The following is a 21684-nucleotide window of genomic DNA, read 5'->3' as shown; positions in this document are numbered from 1 at the left end:
GTGAGCTTAAGCACATAACATTATATTATATACCTAGCGGGGACAGGAACTCCAAAAGTATTTGTACGGTTGCCAAAGGATTTGTACAGATATGCTTTTTTTTTGTATGTATAGGGTGTTGTAAGTTCAAGGGAATAATTTACTTGTTTGCAAAAAAAAAAAAACTGTATTTTAATAATGATTGAGTTTGAGTTATAAAATATTACTAAATGTTAGTGTTTTCCGACTGCTGTTAAAACTTAAGCAGTAACGTTTATATTTAATTCGTGTTTTGAATTAAGAATAGTTTGCTGAACATTTCGGCTGGTCGTTAACCAGTTTTGAATAATCGCTTTTAAAATTAGATTTAAAAAAAAATCAGGACGGACGTGGCTCGCAATAAGTACTATCCAAAACTGACTATCGACCAGTGTAAATTTTCCACAAATCGTTCTTCATTTAAAAAGGTAATTAAACATATACATGCGTTACAATTGAAGTTTCAAGAGTCGACGGAGAGCATTGGAAAATACTAAATAATTTATATATCACTGTAAGGTAACTTAAACAAAATATAATATTGTCAAAAAGAAAAAAACTACAAAGTAGCAAGTTTTTTTAAGAGTTATGGATAATATGAGTGTCTTATCCATAACGAATCACCCTGTATACCTAGCGGGGACGAAAGCTCTGAATGCATTTGTACGGCTGCCAAAGGATTTGTACAGATATGCTTTTATTTTTTTTATGTACACACTCCGGGCATTTCCATTGTCAATAAATTGGAATAGACGATTCCGATTTTTTACTTTTGCAAAACTCTGTAGTCGTTCAAATAGAAAAGCAATGCACACATTTTGGTTATTTTCTAATAAAAAACCCTTCATAAACAATTATGCTTAAGCGGAACAGTTGTGTATAGTTCAGACATGTTAAATTATCCATTCACTAATAAGTCGTCGTGTTAACCTATTTCGGTGGACTGGACATCGGTCGTAAATCATTTTGTTGTTTCAGTTTGTTTTTACAAACATTTTGTAATTAATGTATTCTTTTTTTTATTATTACTATTATTATCAAACCGCTATCGCTTAAATCTGTTATTTATACCGTCGTCGTAAATGTGTAATTTGTGATTTAACTTAATGACTTTATTTTTCGATAAAAATGGCTCGTTAAAATCTAACCCTTTTCCCGACAAGTGTCTGTCCGAACAGCAGAGAAATTTTAATGTCTTCGAAATGTAGTTGATATATTTTTTTTTAATCGTGTCAAACGTTTTTAGATAATATTTTGATAGGCAATCAATTAATAATGTGGCGACATGCATTTTTCAATAATACAATATAAGTAATACAATGTTCTTTTTGTGACACTTTTTCCTAAACTTCTACATTTATATTAAGAATTTTCCGCTTAACAAATAGACTGTTAATAACATTATATTTATACAAATTTAGGCTCCCTGGGGGTGTTATGTCACCCCGCTCGTCACCTGTGAATAGACCACTGCGGCCCGTACGATGATCTCATCCCTCGATTCCAAAATCGAGTATCAGTGTTGATAAACTGAAGAATCAAACAACGGGTTTTGCAGTGTACAATAATATTCATTTCTAAGGCGAACATTAGTAACGGCACAAGTGTTTGGTGTCTCTTTTTTTTCTCTCTCTCTCTCGAAATCCAACGAGTCAATCTGTTTCGCGTTCGCTCTCAGAAAACTTTCGATAACATGCAGGGGGTCGGTACAACACTGCCGCCAAGAGAAGGGCGTGAAAGCCCTCGTTAACCGTATCGAAGTCTGACAACAGATTGATAGATCCGGCAAGTGTCGTGATTTACGATTAAGTCCAAAACCGTTCAAAAGAGACGACTCGCACGTCACAAATGCGAAACGACGGCGCGATGCACCCGACGTCTTACACGGTATTGCTTCACTTCAGAGATAGTGTTGTTCGATAAAAAAAAAAACATATACGGATATTGTCGTACGATTCGAGCTTGAATTTAATAGCATAGACAAATAAAATAACTGTATTTTTTTTTATCATCGATATCAGTTCAAAAAAAATACTTATTATCGTTGTGCTTATACTTTTAAATAACTGTTCTTAAGGAGTTTCTATTTTTAGAAGCGGGGGGGGGGGAAGGATCTATTGAAACTGTTTCGACCAATCAAAATATCGAGGAAGTTATTCTTAATTTAGAATTTACGTTTATACGTTACTATTCAACTGTCAAAATTCAAATTAATTTGTAGAACATAATAATATAAACAAAAATGTTTCCAAAAGAAAAACTAAAACAATTGAAATTATTTTAAGAACCGATGAGTTTCTTATTCTTAATTAATCACCTTATATGGTTTTTAATACACAGTCATGCAGGCCAATTATAACTATATAAGTATCAAATTAATTCTTGGTTTATAGTCAGACAAAGTATTTAAAAATTTGGGTTATTCAACTCATTTTTTTTAATGAAAACCGAAAATGACGCCCATCCCAACAAAATTTTGTTAAAAAACACATTAAAAAGAGAACTTAGAACAAGTTCAAAGTTAAAACAAAAGACAATGTCGTTTATAATAAAGCACTTTAAAGTTTTGATTAATTTTATCGCTAATACAGAATATTGAACAAAAACAAAAGACTTTTAAATAACTGTTCTAAAGGAACTTTCATTTTTGGGGTGTACTATAATTACAACTATTAAAACTCATAATGGAACTTTTTTTTTAAAAAAGAAGTCTTAACTGTTTCGAACCCCGAATCAAACTGCACACAAGTGAACGATAAACGCAAGCTTAATTGTATCTTCTGAAACGATAATGAAGTGAACATTTATAATCCATAAAAGGAAAATACTCATGTTGGACGTTTGGCATAGTTGGGGTAGTTCCAGGTCACTTTTGGTCGCTGTTGGGAGATTTTTTTGGACCAAATTATTGTTATGGCCATTTTATTACTATTTTTGTTTCGAACTCAAAGGAAAACATTTTGAACTCCGTGGTTTTACAAGTGTATATAAATTATACATTATACCGTTGCGCTTCTACTGTTTGGAAAACTATTCGAGTGAAAAACATTTTTTTTTAACTTTTGAAAGTATAAACAAAAAAATAATGGTTTATTCTTTCCACGCCGCTTTAAACGATACTCAGGGCGATGATAAAATATTATTATGTGCGTTCTGCATATAAATGGTTTCAATATGGAGATCAATTGCCGGATACCGCATTATGAACAAACTTAATGCATTACTTCGACAATAAATGTTTTATTTTGAATTTTGAAAGGGAAATATATCGTCACTGATCACCGCTGTCGCAAAAAAAAAAAAATTAGGGGTTAGAAGTATTTAGATAGTTGAAAAAATAGGTGAAAAAGAAATTTATTTTTTCTCTGTTGTATATTGTTTTTTGTTAAATAAAGTTTTGGAAACGTGAAGAGTAAACTTTAACCATATTAAACTTCAGCTATAATATTTGCTATAGTCTTGAGACTAAACTGACCGACCCCACTGTACTGGCTTTTATTATACTTGAACGTGTAATTGCACACCTACGAGTGCTAGGTAAAGTTTACAAACAATTTTAAGTTTATTGCTTTTCTAAGCAAAATTTTTATCACCCACTGAGAGTTGAGACCAATGCAACAATCTTGTTTTTACAACCCAGTAAAACATTTCGGGTGTTGTTAAGAGAATGACAGAGAAAAGCGCTAAAAGAATACAACAACTAACCGAAAAACTTTTTAAAATGTATAAATTCAATAACAAGAGCTTATCACAAAAACCCATTAAAACTTACAAACAAATAAAATGTTAGCGATATAAATCATTTTTAGTTTAAGAATTACAGATTTACGGACTTCTCTAACTTTATAAATAATTTTTTTAATTCAAAATTCAGAAGGCTTTGTTTTTTTTCTCTTCAAAGTATTTTTCATGACCAAATAGAACATAATCTTTGTTCTTCGTTTATGAACGTTCGTGCCTTTAACGCATTAAAGCAAAACCTAAAAGAGCCTCATAATGTTAATTATTTTCTGTACAAAAGTGTATAAGATGTTAATAGCTAAAAATTTAAAGAGCAATTTTTATCTGCATCAATATCAAACGATTGTTATTTTCAAATAAACATATTGTTATATTTGATATTATTTAATAAAAACAAATACGATAAATTGAAATAATTACCCTCTAAAATTGTACTTTTTATAATGTTTTATTGAACATTCGGTTTGCATATTTTCATCCGAGTTTTTTTCTTCTTAAACAAGTAGTACACGGTAGATTTTGTCAATTTGTAGCTATAGTAGTTCAAAATGATTAGGTATAAGAGTTATTTAATTTTACCCGCAATAAAAGGGTATTTTTTTATGTATCGAGTTCAAAAGTCGCATAAACGAGGTTAAATTGTTTACATATATAAAAAAAAAATTATCTTTTTTTTTTTTTGAAGGGGAGTAGATGAAATCGGTTATATTCCTATTAAATATGGTCTTGAGAAGTTTTACCCGAGCATCACAGAAACGGATCAGGTTTGGTTAGGTAACCTGAGCCGATTATATTATGTTTTTATTGGTAGGCGCTAGCAGGGAACGGGAGGGGGGGGGGGGTTAGGAGTGGTTAGTGGAGGACACTGTTTGTGTCCGGAAGTTGAAGGGAAGGGGGATGAAGGGGAGTAATTTGGTGTATCTGAGAATCTTGAATGAAAAATGACCCGCCGAACGTTTAAACTTTATCCTAAAAACGGTTCGGTCATTAGCCGTTTTGTCTACATCATTTACTCGAAGCCGCACGAGGTTTTGATTAATTTCCGAGTGGATAGATGTGTATACATAATATATATATATATATATATTATATAAGGTTTTTAAAAGGATACTGTCACTTCGACGCCGATGGGGAGGAATCGGCCCCGGCATGTGATTTATGCGTTTAATAATAGAAATCAATACGCGACCGTCCGACCGACGTAATTGCTGCCAATGAAGACCAGTCGATTTATCATAAGACACTGTAGCCAGGTCCTTTGGTTCGGTGCGATACAATTCAGCAAAGTACAATATAATGCTGCGGTAGGACGGCACGAGTCGCCATTTCACCGAAAGTGATACTTATGTGACCGTTGCAAATCACGAGTCATTATCGTTAGTATCGGCACATCTCAAAAATAATTGTCCCCTTAGAGTGTATTCAGGTCAACAAAATAAGTCCATCAGAATCATTATCGTGGTTCAATAAGAAAAGACGAAAAACCCAATCAATATCCTTCGCGTTATCGAAATCCACCACTATATCAAATAAATACTACTAAAATTGTATGAACTTATCGTTGTTACTTACTTAGTTACAAAAACAAAGTGATAATCCTAAACCTTTCTAAAAAAAAATTCCTAAAACTTGTACCTTATAAAAAAGTTAGGTTTCATTACAAGACAAATCATAAAATGCACTATATAAAATATATTTCAACAATTATTATTCAGACAGGGCCATCCTTCTCCTTTGGTCTGTCGCAGTGACAACGATTATTGTTACTATCATGTATCTTTTAAGTTATCAAGTCTTCTTACTATAGGGTACAAATATATAGATTATAATCAAGAAGCCGAGCGACAGTGTAATTAGTTTAAATAAAAATAAATATTTTTTTTTATAAGTCGTTAAACACTGCACAGTATAATCCTTATCAACTTTACAAATCAATAGATAAATTTGAATTACATATGATAATTTGGTAATATTATAACTACACTATTTACACAATTTGCGGATACTCCCACTTGAGTAGCTTGACTCGTCTGCCCAGTCAAGTCAAGCTGTTCAATTGGAAATATCCGCAAACTGTGTAAATAGTGTAAGTACAATACCCCCACTCAAGTTTTAATAATTTGTTGATATTATAACTGTTTAGTCAAACTATGTTTTGTGTCACACGGTTGCAATTGGGAACAAATTAAAAATATACACCAGATAATTAAAATGTTGTCGTTCTGGTCACACAGCAGCTCACCTTTCCGTTTTGCCTCGTACATTACTATTAACAGCTATCAACGTATCGTCAAAACGGGTTTTTTCGGTTTTCCACTAGTCGACTAGATACATGGTTTGTCGTTAACGTATCATACCCAACAAAGATTACATCTTTGTCAGCTTTCAATAAAGTCTCCATGCGGAAACGATTTCGCAAACGGAAATTACTGTCTGGCTGCGAGTGACTTTAATTAAATTTCCCAAAATCAATTTACACGGAACTGATCTAAAGGGAATAGAGTATAACTCGTGTAAATGCGTCACGTCTATTTGAACTTCATTATCTCAAAACAGTGTATTACCATATGCACGAGTCGATTTTTGGCGAAAAAAAACCAATAAGTTTTTATTATTTAGTGTAGCAGCTATTATTGGGAGGGGTGGAAACGCGCTTGATCTCGTTCGCAATCACATCTTGAATGGTTTCCAAATGGGAAAAAAATGATTTTCATGGATTTACACAATCGAGAGTCATACGCATACGTTTTCAATTGAAATAAAAGATCTTTCATCATTGAGAGTACTTCTAAAAGAATGCAGCAAAGGTAAAATTCAATATCGAATGTTTCCGACTTTTATCGCTCTGAACAGTTTACTTTATTTCCTTTGAAAACAATCAGCGCACAGATATATTTTCCAAGTCGTCTTAAGGAAAAAAAATTTAGTTTTATACTCATAATATTTCCAAGAACTTAAAATAATGATTAATATCCAAACGAAGATATAATATTTAATGGAACGTTCAATTACTTTGGATAAAAGCAAACGAAAACATAAACTATCTAACAGTGATCCGAATGACTCGTTATCGTTTCAGTTGAATATTAAATTATATGAGTAACTAAGTAATAAGTAATTATATGTATTTCAAAAGTACTTTGGGTTGCAACTGTTATTTCTGGTTTTTTTAATTTAACTATCCTTTTTGGACTTTATATTGATACTTAATACTTAGCATATCATTTTCACTTTTACCAGTTTTACTATTTACTTTTTTATCCTATTTTTTAACGTGCCAAAATCATCTGCATTTATTAATATTTCATGCTTATTAAATTTCTTTCATTTTTACACAAAAATACACTTAAAAACAAATTGAACGCGTACAACATTTCCGGCAAGCTCTCTAGTTAATTTACTTTGCGTGTATGATCTTATGTATATATACTTAAGTTTGTAGTATGTGAAATATGTTGCATTATGTTATGGAAATTTTTCATTTGACACGACTGGAAACTCATAAATTCGCAACAGCTGTCAACTCGGCTTCTCCAAATTGTATATGTAAAGTTAATTTCCGGTACATGGCTCTCGCATACAATTTTTAGCACGAACTAATGTAAAATATAAGAGACTGGTTTAAGTTAATCAGCTTTATGGTTAAGTGCCGTTAAGTTTTCATAACGATGTCTATTTTTAAACACTATCATGTCGGTTTTACTTGTGCTGAATATTTTGTTAAGCGACAATCACCGTTCTGCTGATGAATTGAACGACCCGTTTAGTTTTCTATGAAATCATTCACAATTATTTGTTGTGCGCATTATCGAGGATACAAATTCGGCCCATATCTGTGGCGGGAACTCCGAGTCGTTGGTTAAATAGGTTTCTAATATGTAGTCGGTAAATTGTATTATCCTATCATCTTGTGGTTGCAATGGAATAATATCGTACGCAAAACAGTCTTCAACCATATCAAAACTTAAAAAAAGTAGTCCAAACATTCATTTTAAAAAATTACTTATTTCAGTATTGTTATTTTTATAAGCACTACTTAAGCCCAACTGTGGTATTTTCCTATACTAACTTTGACCAAGATGAAATCTACACCATTTTACTTGAATGGAAGGCCAAACATGGTTTGCAGCATTATGGATAGCTTTTTCAAAATCGACATACATTCGAATGGGATTAAATTGTAAGTTGTTATTTTTGCACTCTATAACTAAATGTTGAAACGCATTGTGTAGTCTTTGAAGATAATAGTCTTAGAAAATAAACGAGTGGAACATTAGATTGATTAATTGTACAATGAACTGTAAATAGTTGATGATATAATTTTGGACAACTTTTGAATGTACCATCTACAAATATAGTATCTGAACTACATGGGGCTTTTAAATTACTTAATGTGAAGAAACCTACTCTATTTGTTTCTTTATTATTAACTAACAAAAAATTTTCATTTTTATTTGTTTCAAATTCCATATTGTCAAAAATATTATGTAATTCCGAAAAAGTAGCTGGTAATTTTGGTTGGATAGAAGCACGAGCATTGTGTAAATTTCTTTTAATCTAATTGACGTCTTGAGAAGTTAAAGTTGCAATATCAGCATGTTTTATTTCAGAATGGATAATTTTAGTTGGTCTAGTAAACATATCGTCAACAGCTTTTTTTTAAAAATTATTATTAAGTGTCTGTCGATTTATTTGTTGTTCAGATATTTGTACATGATTGTGATCATTAAAACCCCCTATAAAAATATTATTATCATTAAATTTCAAAAAAAAAACACTTACACGTTTTAACTGTGCAACACCAACGTTGAATATCATTTTTTAGAAACTTATGAAAACGAAATTTGTAACCATCAACCACTTTCAACGTTTTATTTTTTCTTTCGCTTTTCATAACGTTCATTTTATTTGTATTAAATTGAAAATAATATACTGTATAGCTGTACAACTGCACACGATCAAATGCACACTGGCCGCTAGTAATATTTTTATTTTAGTGGACATATTTTTATCGCAGATTATTACTTTAAATTATTTCGCTAACTGAAAATAAACAGAATGTCCCGGGACGCAGCTTACACATGTATAAAATATATACGGGCCGATAACATGTGCAAGATTTATGTTACTTGTCAACACAAAGATATATATTGGTCACCATCTATGGATAGTATTATTAAAACTATCGATACATCATTGCAATCCCTGCGCCAAAGACTTTTTGGCGTTTAAATTTCGGATCGACCTTCGCAAATCGAATATCAATGAAAATGTATTTATTTTCTCCTTGCAGATTCGTCGTCAGCGGTGCAATGCTATTGTGTTGAATGCCATCCACTGCGCGCAATCGCCCGTCGGAGTGATCGTCGACAGCGAAGAAGTGGGGCCAAACCGCCGGCAAGAGGCATCCACCGCCAGCAAGGGCGTTGGCGTTTTCTCACGGTGCGACACGATGATCGCGCCCGGTATAAATGACTGGTGATGCTACACCGGCGCGCCGGTCATTATGCCATCCGGGCCGCGGAGGTCGTTGTCATCGTCGTCGCGGTGGTTCGGGTCACGGTCCTCCTGCGGGCGCCTGATAACGAGGCATGCGGCTGGTACAGAGCATAGCGGGCCGACGGGAGTCCGGGGACGCGCAGCCGGCCACTTCTACTAGCAGCACCAGGCTACTACACCATGGACAGTCGGCAGACCTGGAACAGATCAGCATCGTATCGTCCAACGCCACCCCATCGCAAGTGACCTACGGCTCCGGTTTGGCCACAGCTAACGGTCCCAGGATCGTACCAGGTAACCGAGGCTGGGACATTGTAGAAAGGAGTGACGAGGAACATGCCAATATCATCACTCGACTCCGCTGTAGACAATAAAGCGCGCGCGCGCACACACACACACACACACACACACACATACAAATTTAAACGGGAGAAAATATGCGTTTACCGTATACCTACTTAAGCCTTGAATGAAAAATAAACAACGGATTTGTTTGTCGAAAGCGATACGAATTTGCACAGTGTATGGTTTTATTCAGAAACGTCTTTTGAACAGTGGCTTTGACGGTAGACCCTGGTATAGTAATTATCTGTCAATATTAAACAGAGTTATAGAAAATGTATGATTATCTGGCATGCGATTATTATTGTAATGGAAACCCATATTTCACCTCCCGTGCACAAACAAGTCGGCACAACGGTTTTGACCGCCTATTTATGCATTCATACCAGACCTTATATTTTAGACTTATCAACAAGGCCTCACTAGTCGCTAAATTAACATTAATAGTGTGTATTTCATGAGATAATGCTATCTTAACATTCGAGTAAATTACTTTTTCGTTTAATTATTAATCATTGCGTCCAGCGTTTACATAAATAACATAATATTTACAAATAAAACCCTTATCTCATTATGATGCAACGCAGTGGATGAATCTGTAAAAACTACACACATAGATGTAGTTATTATATATTTATGAACTATGAAGTTTACATAAACATTTGTTTTATTACTTAAGTGGACTATTAAACAAAATGTCTGATTTTCCGGACGATTTGAAACGGGATATTGGTTAAAAAAAAAAAGGCATAACAAAATGGCAATTAATAACTTCTGCAGTCATTTTTTTTCTGTATTATTTATTTATTTTTATTTATGGATATTATGTCTATAAATGTAAGTCTGTTTTGAATAATTTTTGGTTCACCAAGATGTTCTTTAGATCACACCCTGCCATCACAAATAAAGGTTAAATCGAGAGGTAACTTGCTGCAAAAAATTAGTCGGTATAGGATGGGGGATGAATATTATCAAACTCTAATAACCACGGTATTCTACAGCAGAATAGTATGCACCTGTTTGGCTAAATAGGCAAGTGTTAAGTATAACTTGAAAACCAGCCCCTCTACCATAGCTTTCTGACCAAAGATTATACCTCCTGAAGTCTGAAGAACATAATATATGCGGATATATATATTATTATAAAGCATGCAGGGAAAGAAAATTCAACCCTGAATATCAATTCTCAAATACGTTTAAAATTTAACAAACAACTATGGATTACAGAAATGACTCTTATGAATTAGATTTTTAGAGTAATTAAGGATTATTACGCAAGAATATTTTAACAATAATCAACAGAGAGCAAGTTTAAGGTTTGGGCACAGCTAACGGTGCCAGGAGCGGACCAGGTAACCAAGACGGGCGTTGCTCATACGTCTTAAAAGGGAATGGAAATGGAATGTTTATATTGGTTATACTACGGTTAGTACCGAAAAACGACTACATACTTATATTTTTTTGACCACCTTTCCTGTGGATTTTAGGGATTACACAAAAAGGGTTCATCTGGGGCTTGTGGCTTAACTAATTTATACGTGACATAAAACTTCCTGATTACAATCCCAGTCAGCAAAAATATATTTGTTTTGTGCTTAAAAGGTATTAAGGTACCTTTTGCATACTCTTCCATCAAACTTTTCCATAATTTTTCCGTTTTTCAGTTAGGCTATCATTTAGTCTCAGAGGCTTTCCAATATTTTATACAATTAGGTCACCTTTTATGAGAACTACTAAAATTTGGAGGTTGTAAAACATCAGTCAATCAAACTCATTTCGGAGAAGATTCAATCCGTGTTAAAATGATTTGTACTTAAATTCCAAGTTTTCCGGTTCTTAGCGTTAGCCTCGCGAAAAACTTGATATCCTGGTCATGTTGACTTTAATGTATTTTTTTTCATCATCAAAGAAATGCTGCGTTTGATTTATTTTTTTGTGGTCAAGTTTGATGCAAGTATACAGAGCCAATCGAGTAGGTAATCGATCGTTCTTCTCAGAGCGATAGTCGCTGGTGTGTATATATAATTTTTTTTTATAGCTATCGGATGTATTCCAACGGAAGTCTCGAGTAAGCATTCCAAGAAGAAGAACCCGTATGAACAATAATTGTATTTTGAGCAGCGAGAGAAACGGATACGACGTCGAGGGGAAAGTGTTAAGCAAAAACAACTTGAATTCAGAAACGTGATATTGTCGAGAAATAAAAACACCCTCAGCACTATTTGTCGGTTTCCAATTGGGGTTAAGCGATTAGTGTATGTGCGCAGAGTTAGATAAAAGTTCATTTCAACGTTAACGGCCATCGTGTCACGCTCGAACTCGGTTAGTAATTCAATTAGAATTAAACGCAGATGCACAACCGATTAAATGCACACCAACATCAATGGAAAATAAATGTAATTGTCCAACAGAGTATAATACGGTTCTAGTAAATAGCCATGAAATTAATCGTCGGTACAAAAACACTGTAATACAAATATTGTTGTAACTGTCTAAAAAAAAAAAAAAATTATTATTGCTCTAGAACAATTTATTTTAGATGTTCATTTTATGATTTAAGCACCTGAGGGTTGTGATTTATTACCCAATTCTGTTGTCTAAGCCAATGTTGTTGTTTTTGTGTTCATTTTTACCGAACGATATTTGTGTTGAAATAAATTTGAATGCTTGAGGTAGAAAAATGTTTACTTTCGGTTTGCATTTCCAAAATAAAATATATTTTAACTGTCCGATATTGGCAGTGCGTATTTTGACTGTAAAAGACAGACGTTTTCGATTTGCTTAAATCATGAATAAAATAGTAAAAATTCAAAACAGAAAAACACTTCCGGCTCCGTTTTCTGAGAATAATAAACGACGACATCCTCCACAATTAATTATTATTATAAAAATCAATTCTACACTACTCTGACGAATCGAGCAGAGAATTTCTAAAATGACTTTTGCCGTTATTATGGCGAGCCGGCTTTCAGTGGAGTTTTTAATTTTCCACGCACAAATGAATGTTGTTTATATTTTATTGATTATGCAGTTTTCACAAAAACGTTTCCAAGCCAAAACAGTAAACACATCTTAACGTTTTAACTTCCCAAATAAAACTGACCTATATAAGATATTTATGAATATAACTCTATGGTTGGGTCAATAAGGGCCGATGCCACGTTAATCATTTTAAAAATGCCTAAAATCAATTTTCGATATTGTCCCTTCTTGACCCAAGAGCCAGAAATATATTGTAGAGAGGTTGCATAATATTACTATGTCGGTCACGATGAGTTCATATTATATCATAGGTAGTAAAACGTTTTTTGATTTTTTTTCTCGCTAATAAAATCAAACGCAACACTTTACCATAATATACTTTGTTGTTCGTTTTATTTAGGTCAATATAATAATATAGTCTAATAGACGAAGGTTTTTTTTTTTTTTAGATAAAAACACAATAAACGTGACCAATACATTTCGGTGGGTGCGTTTTATGACCGGTCCGACAAAAGCCATTCGGACGGTTTCTATACGAAGCTTTTTGGCCCTTAAGCTTATCACAAAACAACGTTGTTCTCGGTCGAACAAACTCAAAAAACAAGTTATCCACGATATTATTATTACTATTATTATTATTGTTCCAATTGTCGTAGGGTGTGTGTGGCAGACGGCCACGATACTGCCGGTCGTATATCGTCTGCGACTTGAACGCTAGAGAACTTTATTAGAATTTATAGTGCCGACAGTGTGTACCGAGTTGGATCTTTTTTTTTATTGCCATTTACATAATAAAATACCAGCGAATTTCTCATAAGATTCCGGTCGGTTCGGTTGGTTAACGGTTTGTCGCGGAATCTGTGTCGCCGTACACGACATTGCACGTTTACCAGACAATAATACAATATAATATAACGATACGTCTTATCGAGTTGTCCTTTGTCAGCAGAACCTCGTACAACACCGGCACTACACGTTGATGCAAAAATAATAATGACTTCATCGTTAAATTTAAAAAAAAACCCTACATATGTTACGCTCATAATACATTTGTCTTGATGTAATTTGTTAAGTTTACGAGCCCGGAAAACTACCAAAGTTCGGTTTAACTCGAGCAATAACGAGTAAACTACATTGTGTACAGTTACCAAACACATACGGTTCAAACTTCCGCTGTTCCGTCACTTCACCAAAATAGTTATTAATTGCGTGCAAAACAATGTGTGTACACATAATTATATACAAATATATTGTAACAATTGTAAGTGTTGTATGCAACGATAAAATTAACCGTGTTCAATAATTACACAAGTCGAAAATTCACTAGAAACCTAAAAGCAATTTAATGATAATTATTAAATAGAAAAACAAACTATTCGTACAACAAATAATTACTAGTAAACGGAATAAGACAGATGTCCAAACATGAACTAGTCTCTGTTGTTTGGAGTATAACGGTAGAGTTTTACACTATTTTTTATTATACTATTTGAATCTCCAGTAAACGAAGCATCGAATTCGGTTTGAATTTATATATTGACAGAAAGGTGGAGTTATTTGAGTAAAAACAGTTTCAACTGGGTTTGATCGCTTTGTCCGAAATTATAGAATCTCAATTCGATACCTCTGGGAATCAGCAAAATTATCTTTTCCTCCTCTGTTAAAAATACAATAGTTACATTTCGTTAAGCTGTTCAACCACACGACTAACAGATCAAGTGCAAGACATATACGATTGTAATTGAAAAAATACAAGGAGCATCAACAATACTTAAACACTAGTAAAAGTAGTACACCTCCATACGGCAATCTCTGAATATTGAATCTTCTGCTTACATAGGACTCTCGAGTCCCTGAGAATCACAAAGGAACTGCTACAAAACGGGTCGACCCTTAGAAGGGCATACATACTAGTTTGATCATCATTGAGACTAGGAATGGAATTCTATCTTTTTTCTCGGTTACACCTCACCCATTACACGAGAAACCGTTTTTTTGTCACTCGAAAAAGTCTATTTAAGCAACTTTTTCTGTTTATTGACTTCTGAAAGTGTTCCTGAATTTGCTCTTTAGGCTCCTTTTAATTTTCACTAAATGGTATTGTTGAATAATATGTACTTTGGCATTTTCGCTTAAATCAGTTGACTGTCTAGCACGTTAAGGCGAGTACAAACTGGTCTCCGTAGGTCTTTTCTGGAGTTCGATTTTTGTATTCCGTTTTATCCAAAAGATACCTATCAGTATTTTTATTCGTAAATATTAATAATGTATAAATTCAAAACGTTCTTTTAACCGTTTGCTATTGTACACATTTTGTTTGGCGTTTTATTTTCGTGTATGTCTTTAAATCCGGCTTTTCAACGGTATTACACCTAAGTTTATAGTAAGATCTGTGTAGAGCTTTAAAGGAGTTTAACAACGGTAGTAAGCTTTATCCGCCCATACCGTCTCATGTTCATCCCAACCCACAGTGGAAATAATGAAAAACTGTGAATTTTGACGGAATAACATCCTGAGAACTGTTTGTGTCGAATTTCTGGATTTTATTGTAAATAGATGTACACAAAGATTATTGTATTCTCTCAAGACCACACTGTTTACAGTAAACTGGCTTTATGGTGCTGATGTAACCGCATGTTGGTTTCTCATCTCAATTGGAAAGGTCTGTTCCTAATCCTTACTTTTCGAGCAGTTTGTAGGAAGAAAAAAGTAGTGGATCACGGTGCTACAAAAAAAAATGTGAGCATTCACAAACAATTTTGAATTTCCATCATTGTTTAAAATTAGTGTTTCTCTAAACTTGTGTTTCCAATATATTTTGTTCAATTGCCTAACTGATATACATTTGACAATGGCTTTTTTCTTTACCAAACTTAATCGACCTAACCTAACCGAGCGCGTTGTACTTATGTCCAGGGGTTTGAAACATGATGCAGCGATGATCCCCCGAGGCTGACGGCTTTGGTCAACCGTGTGATATTGTGTGTATTGGTTTTGCGGTGGACCAGACCACCAGATCGAAGTAGGGTAAGGTAAAAGCTAAGTCCGGTGACCACCGTTGACGGCCCACACCCTCGGCGAGCCCAGTATAATATACTACAGTCTATAGCAGTGTTTCCCAACGTTTTAGATTCTATGGGAAACTTTCAATAACTTGAGGACCGCCTCTACACCGTGTGGATCAATTTCTTATGTAGATAGTCTATAGATCAGAAATTTTACATATTATGTAAAACTTTGTATTTATTTGTATTGTATTAACCTATTTTACCTTGTATGGAGACATAGTTTTATCAATATACGTTGATAAGCCAAATCAAAATCAAAAACCTTTTTTTCCAAAAGGAGTGAAACGTTTTCTTTACTTCGCTTTCTATGTGTAGTTTTTAGAGCTTAAGGTCTAAACCATATGATCAATATAAAACGGATAGGTTGTAGGTTTTCTGTTGTTGGTATGTAATGTTAGATTAGGGATCACCGTAACCTCTTGCACGTTGATGCTTTTTATCAACATTTGTAACTATAATTGCTCTTCAACGGCAGATTAGCAACTATGAGCAGGTGAATTGTATGCCAATTTAATCTATTTACCTTACTCTTCATGCTAGAACAGGGTTGGGCGTGAAACAAGGTGTAATTAATTTTAATCATGATACTACACGGGGTGCCACCAATTATTCAAGCCTAACAGAGTTAAATACTTCCAGTACTGAACTCTAGTAATTGTATTGATATAAGAGTAAAAATTCATGTCATGAATAAAAAATAACTTTGACCTAGTTTTTCTGTGGACTCTGTCACTGTGGGCCGGTTCTAATTCCACAATTAGGAAGACCTTCCCAACCTTGGTTTGATTCGTCTTAGTTATTTACGACAAGGTAGGTGTGCCCCCCTAACGTTAAAAAAACTATCGTACAAATTTAGGTGTGATTAAGATTCGAATTTTAGGCAAAAACAATTTTTTTCCATGCTAACACCTCACTCGATAATATTATTTTGTAGATAAATTTGAGTGTAAATTATACGTCACATAACCATGCAAATACTTTTGACCTATATTTTCGGAGGATATCGACCTCACAAAAAGAAATAGAGATACAATTTATATATATATATATATATTATTATGCCAAACCGAAGAGATATCATTTTAATATTATCCAATAAAAGACGTGTACCGTGCGGCACAGCTTATATAGCAGCTATTGTCACCTTTATAATGTAAACGAGTGTGTTGCATTTTGTATATTTTTACTGGTTATGACATAATTACCGGCCCAGAAATATATTATTTTTTATTTACGACCAAAAAGTATTTTCGAAACACCTAAACGTTTGTTTGCGGGCGATTTTTCACTGGAAAATTTACTTTTATTTCAAATTTGCATTAAACAAATTATTGCAGTTTAAACAAAATTTAGTAAGACATTTTGTAATTTAACTTGCTGTTACACATGCTGTAGAAACTTTTTCTTTATTTGGATTTTTTTTTTTTGTGTAATTTTAGGACTCAAGATCTCGAAATTAGTCTAAAGACGGATCAAAAGTGGGACTAGAACATATCCTACATCCTTGTTTTTAATCAATCATTGTTAACCAATTTTGTTTAAATTGGATAGGAAAATCTCACATTGACTAGTAAATTTATTAGGTTGCTTGGTGAGATTAAATCAACAGTCAACAGGTATTTGAAAATGTTTCCGTTATATTGTTATTTACTTATTATTGATATATCGGTTGCAAGGGCAACAATAATAACCATAGACAACAGACCCTAATTGTTACCATCCTTACACCGAAAATACAATCTTAACTACATTATTGTCATGACAATTTTTTTCCATCGATATTTCCGCCATTTAAAAGTATGTATCTAAACGTTTATTCGGAAGTGATTTCAACGCTTTTAGTTATAATTCTTATTGTAGACCTTTGATCTCCCTCCCCCCCCCCCAACATGTGAAAATTTTACTATTATCTTATACGTTCATTGTTTTTTGGTGATTTGGTGCGGAGCTGAGAAGATATTGTTTTTACAAGGTGGTGTTTTTTTTATTTAGTTATTTGTTTCTGACCAACGATATTTTCTACCTAAAAATCTGAACTGATTCATTCGGGTAGCAAATCTATGTATACCTTGCCTTGAATTTTACTTTATTGGGGGGGGGAAATGTATATATATATACTCGTATATACATACTGTAGTAAGTGAGAGTCACTCTAATATTGTCTAAAATTTTGAAAAAAAAATTAATTATTGGCACGAAGCACAAAGCCGGCCGGCTGAATAAGACAGTGTGTGTGTGTCGCCGCCTCGGCCGCCATAGAGCGCAAAAAGGGCGCGTTAACCCCGACCGCGCGGGCGTGCGTATTGATCGCCGGGATTGGCCGACTCCGCTGTACTGACTCTGTGTATTCTACACGGTTAAGGCGGCAACAGCCTCTCTCTCTCTCTCTCGTCGTCCGCAGACGTCAGACGCCATACGATCGCCGCCCCGTCACCGCGCCGCGGGCTAAGGAGAGAGATAATTTTGAAGGGAAAAAAATTAAAAAAAAAAAAATATATATATATATATATATTACATTTTTCCGTTTTCACCCTTATTGCCTTGTGTTCCAGCCGGACCGAGTATGATGAGTGGGGAGGGCGTTGTTAACGCATCGCCAAGGTCGATGCAACCGCGGCGATGACGTGACGGTCGATTCGGTTCTCGGTATTATTGTATTAATAAAAAAAAATAAAAAAATCCCACCCTACCGGAAAAGATATTGGATTATGACCGAAGTGTCTTACGGCGCAGGAAAACACCTACCGCTCGTTTTCCATACAGCTCCCCGTGCCAAATCTCGAGTCTGCTTCTCTTAACTCATAATCTACATACTCTGTTTTACTTCTACTAATCCTCAGTCCATTCCATTCGAGCGCCATTCTCTACTCCTCCAGCCTACCGTTAACTTCTTTCAGATTTTCTCTTACCTATAATATCATCTGCAAACATGTTGCTTGTATTTCTTCCGTAACTTCTTCCAATACATCAAAACACACATAATGGCTCAAAGCGGAACATTTTCTGTACACCTACTAAAATCTTCTGTTATTCTACACAATATAAAAACAAACGAAAAATGAGTTTTGGTTCTTGTTCCAAAAAAAAAAAAAAAAATGCATACATTTCTCTGCTACACGATAAAACATTGAAACATGGAAAGGGCTTTCCCCTCCTCTCTCTCTGACTTATGGTCCTCCCATCCCCTTATTTCCTTCTCTCCTGACCTATCCAACAGTCTTCTCCTTTCTCCTATCCCAAACCAAAAGCTAATCCTACCAATTTAATTCACATCTAACCTAAACCTAACTGATTTCTTATCATTGAATTTTTTTCAAAAACTGTACCTTTCTGGTATTGATAGACTTGCTACATGACTGAATCGGTTCAGCAGTTTGGAAGTGGGTCGAACCACAAATTAAAATAAACCAAAAAAAGCATTATTTTAAATACAATCACTCCTCAGTTCCCCATCGAACTAACGTGGTTTTAAATAAATGGGTTTTGTGTTTTAGCAGTTCCCGGAAAAAATCTCCGCCGGCCAAACAATTTGAATAAAACTTTTTGCAAAATGCAATAAACATTAACCATTTTCGTGGCGTTTATTTTCATAACGGCCTTTGTCATTTTCCCGGAAAACTTTATGGCCGACGATTTGGCTCGAGTGGCTTTTAAGATGATTAAAAACCACGATGTACGCTTGTCTATATTTATAATAGTTACTTTACATGTAAGTATCCAAAGCTTGAACTGTTCTTCCGACTTCAGTAGATGCAATATTTGATAAGACAGGAATGGGAATTCGGTTTTAAATTTCCACTTATCCCTCGCATTGTACTGTTCAATTGTAAACCTCGCATCTTCCTTGTGTATGAACTATTAAGCCAAACAGGTGTCTAACAATATTCGCCTTTAGAACACATCAATTCCAATGGCGCGGTTCTTGGAGTCTGAGAATGCGTCCCTATCCCTCCCATCTTGTATCGACAACATTTTTACAGAAAGCTACATCTCGGCCCAACCTTTTTTGTGTGTTCTCTAAGCGTTTTTCAGATGACAGGGTGTGGTCCAAAGTACACCTAAATGTATCAATATATCAATATATATATATATCAATATATCAATTATTCGTGACACACCTACATGTGTAGACATAATAACACCCATAAATCATTAAAACAGAATAAAAAATGCCGGCAGAAATGAATAACTATAATTTGTTATTCCTTTTTCGAACCAATATCCCGTTTCGAATCGTCCGGAAAATCGGACATTTTGTTTAATAGTCCATTAAAGCAACAAAACAAATGATTGTGTAAACTTCATGGAATATATTTGTAACCGTAGCTATGTAGTTTGTACATATTCAACCACTGCGTTCCATCACAACGAGATAAGGCCGTCATTTGTATTTATTATATTATTTATGTAAACGCTTCAGGCGATGTTTAATGAAACGAAAAGTAATTTATTCGAATGCACGGACAGCACTACCGGATGATATACACAATATTATTATTCATTTGTCGACTATTCTAGTTTGGTCGTGTTGATAAGTCTAAAATATAAGGTCGGGTATGAATGCATAATTAGGCAGCTTAGGCCGTTGTGTCGACTAGTTTGCGCACTGGAGATAAAATATAAATTTTCAGTACTACAATATTGCATATCTGATAATCATTAATTTTCTAAATCTATGTTTAATATAAAAAGCTATTTGTACCATGGTTTTGTTTTCTATTCATTTCAATAGGAATTCTGGAATTATATAAAAAATATTATTATAATTTTACGGTCCCCGATAAACCGAAAACTAGAAATAAACACACTAGACTAGACGTCCAACATATTATTGTGTTTTAAAAGTCACAATTTAAAAGACGTTTCTGAATATAATAATACAATAAAATCATACACTCTGCAAATTCTTATAGCTTCCGACAAGAAAGCAATTGTTTATTTTCCATTCGAGGCTTTAGTGTACAAAAACGCATTTTTTCTCACGTTTCAGCATTTGTGCGTGTGTGTGTATGAAACTTAGGTACTGATATGGCTGTTTGTGACTTGTAGAGTCAAGTGATGATATTTGCGGTGCCGCTCAGATGTGTATTATTATGTTATAGAAGTTTCATCACGTGTCGACATATATATGCACAATAGTACAATAACTTCATTCACTTTCGGTTTCGCGCTTGGTGGTTGCCAACGTGAGCTTGTTAGCTTTACTAGTATTGTCTTTGTCCACACGCGGATCATAGTTGGAAACTGTGTATTCACCAGTCGAAATAATTAACGCTCCACGCTTACCACATTACACAACAGCCGTTACAATATTTGTTCTAGGTCTTTGTAAACGGCGAATTCACCTAACCATTATCAAAAACACAGAACGAATTTCAAGAAAATATAAAAAAAAAGCCAGCACGCAGGTTGAGGCATAGTGGAGATGAAACATATTGGGAGGTGGGGGAGATGTGCATAATATTGTATTTTTAGTCTTAGGGTGGATACGATTAGGGCCTGTCTACGATTATTTGTTGCCGTTATATTCCATATTTTTAAATACCTGTTGATTTACTCACACGTAGCAACCTAGAAATTTACTACGGTCTAAGTGTGATTTTTTTTAGATTTTTCTCATACAAAATTTTGCTATAGATTTCTTAGAACTTTGTATATTTTATGTTCTTGACCCACTTTTGGTCCAATTTCAGTCTATTTTTGAGATCTTAAGCCCTAAAGCTACACTGAAAAAAGCGAAATAAAGAAAAAGTTTCTATCCTTTCTAGGAAAAGGGTTATTGATATTTTATTTTTAGTTTGTCGACGTTTATATTTCTCGATTTTGAAAAATTATGTTTCTGGGCCGGTATTTATGTCATAACCAGTAAATATATACAAAATTCAACACACTCGTTTACATTATAAAGGTGACAATAGCTGCTATAGAAACTGTGTCGCACGGTACACGTCTTATTGGATAATATTAAATTGATACCTCTTCGGTTAGACATAATATATATATATATATATATATATAAATTGTATCCCCTAAG

The 21684-nt window shown here is 34.1% G+C and overlaps 1 protein-coding gene across 2 annotated transcripts in view; it reads left to right on the top strand.

Moving 5' to 3' along the window:
• LOC126837366 (cyclic nucleotide-gated cation channel alpha-3) overlaps positions 1-21684 on the top strand; it is a 70590-nt gene that overhangs the window by 21304 nt on the left and 27602 nt on the right. For both annotated transcript variants that reach the window (XM_050571260.1, XM_050571258.1), the window contains exon 2: positions 9053-9552. In XM_050571260.1, the coding sequence (XP_050427217.1) occupies positions 9351-9552 (202 nt within the window). In that variant the 5' untranslated portion in view covers positions 9053-9350. The remainder of the gene's footprint in view (positions 1-9052; positions 9553-21684) is intronic.

This window comes from Adelges cooleyi, unplaced genomic scaffold (genome assembly GCF_023614345.1).
Source record: "Adelges cooleyi isolate 19-005CV unplaced genomic scaffold, UGA_ACOO_1.1 ACOO_flye_CR_arks_rails_tigmint_CR_PRNA_248, whole genome shotgun sequence".
NCBI lineage: Eukaryota > Metazoa > Arthropoda > Insecta > Hemiptera > Adelgidae > Adelges > Adelges cooleyi.
This window is presented reverse-complemented; position numbering and strand designations above follow the sequence as displayed.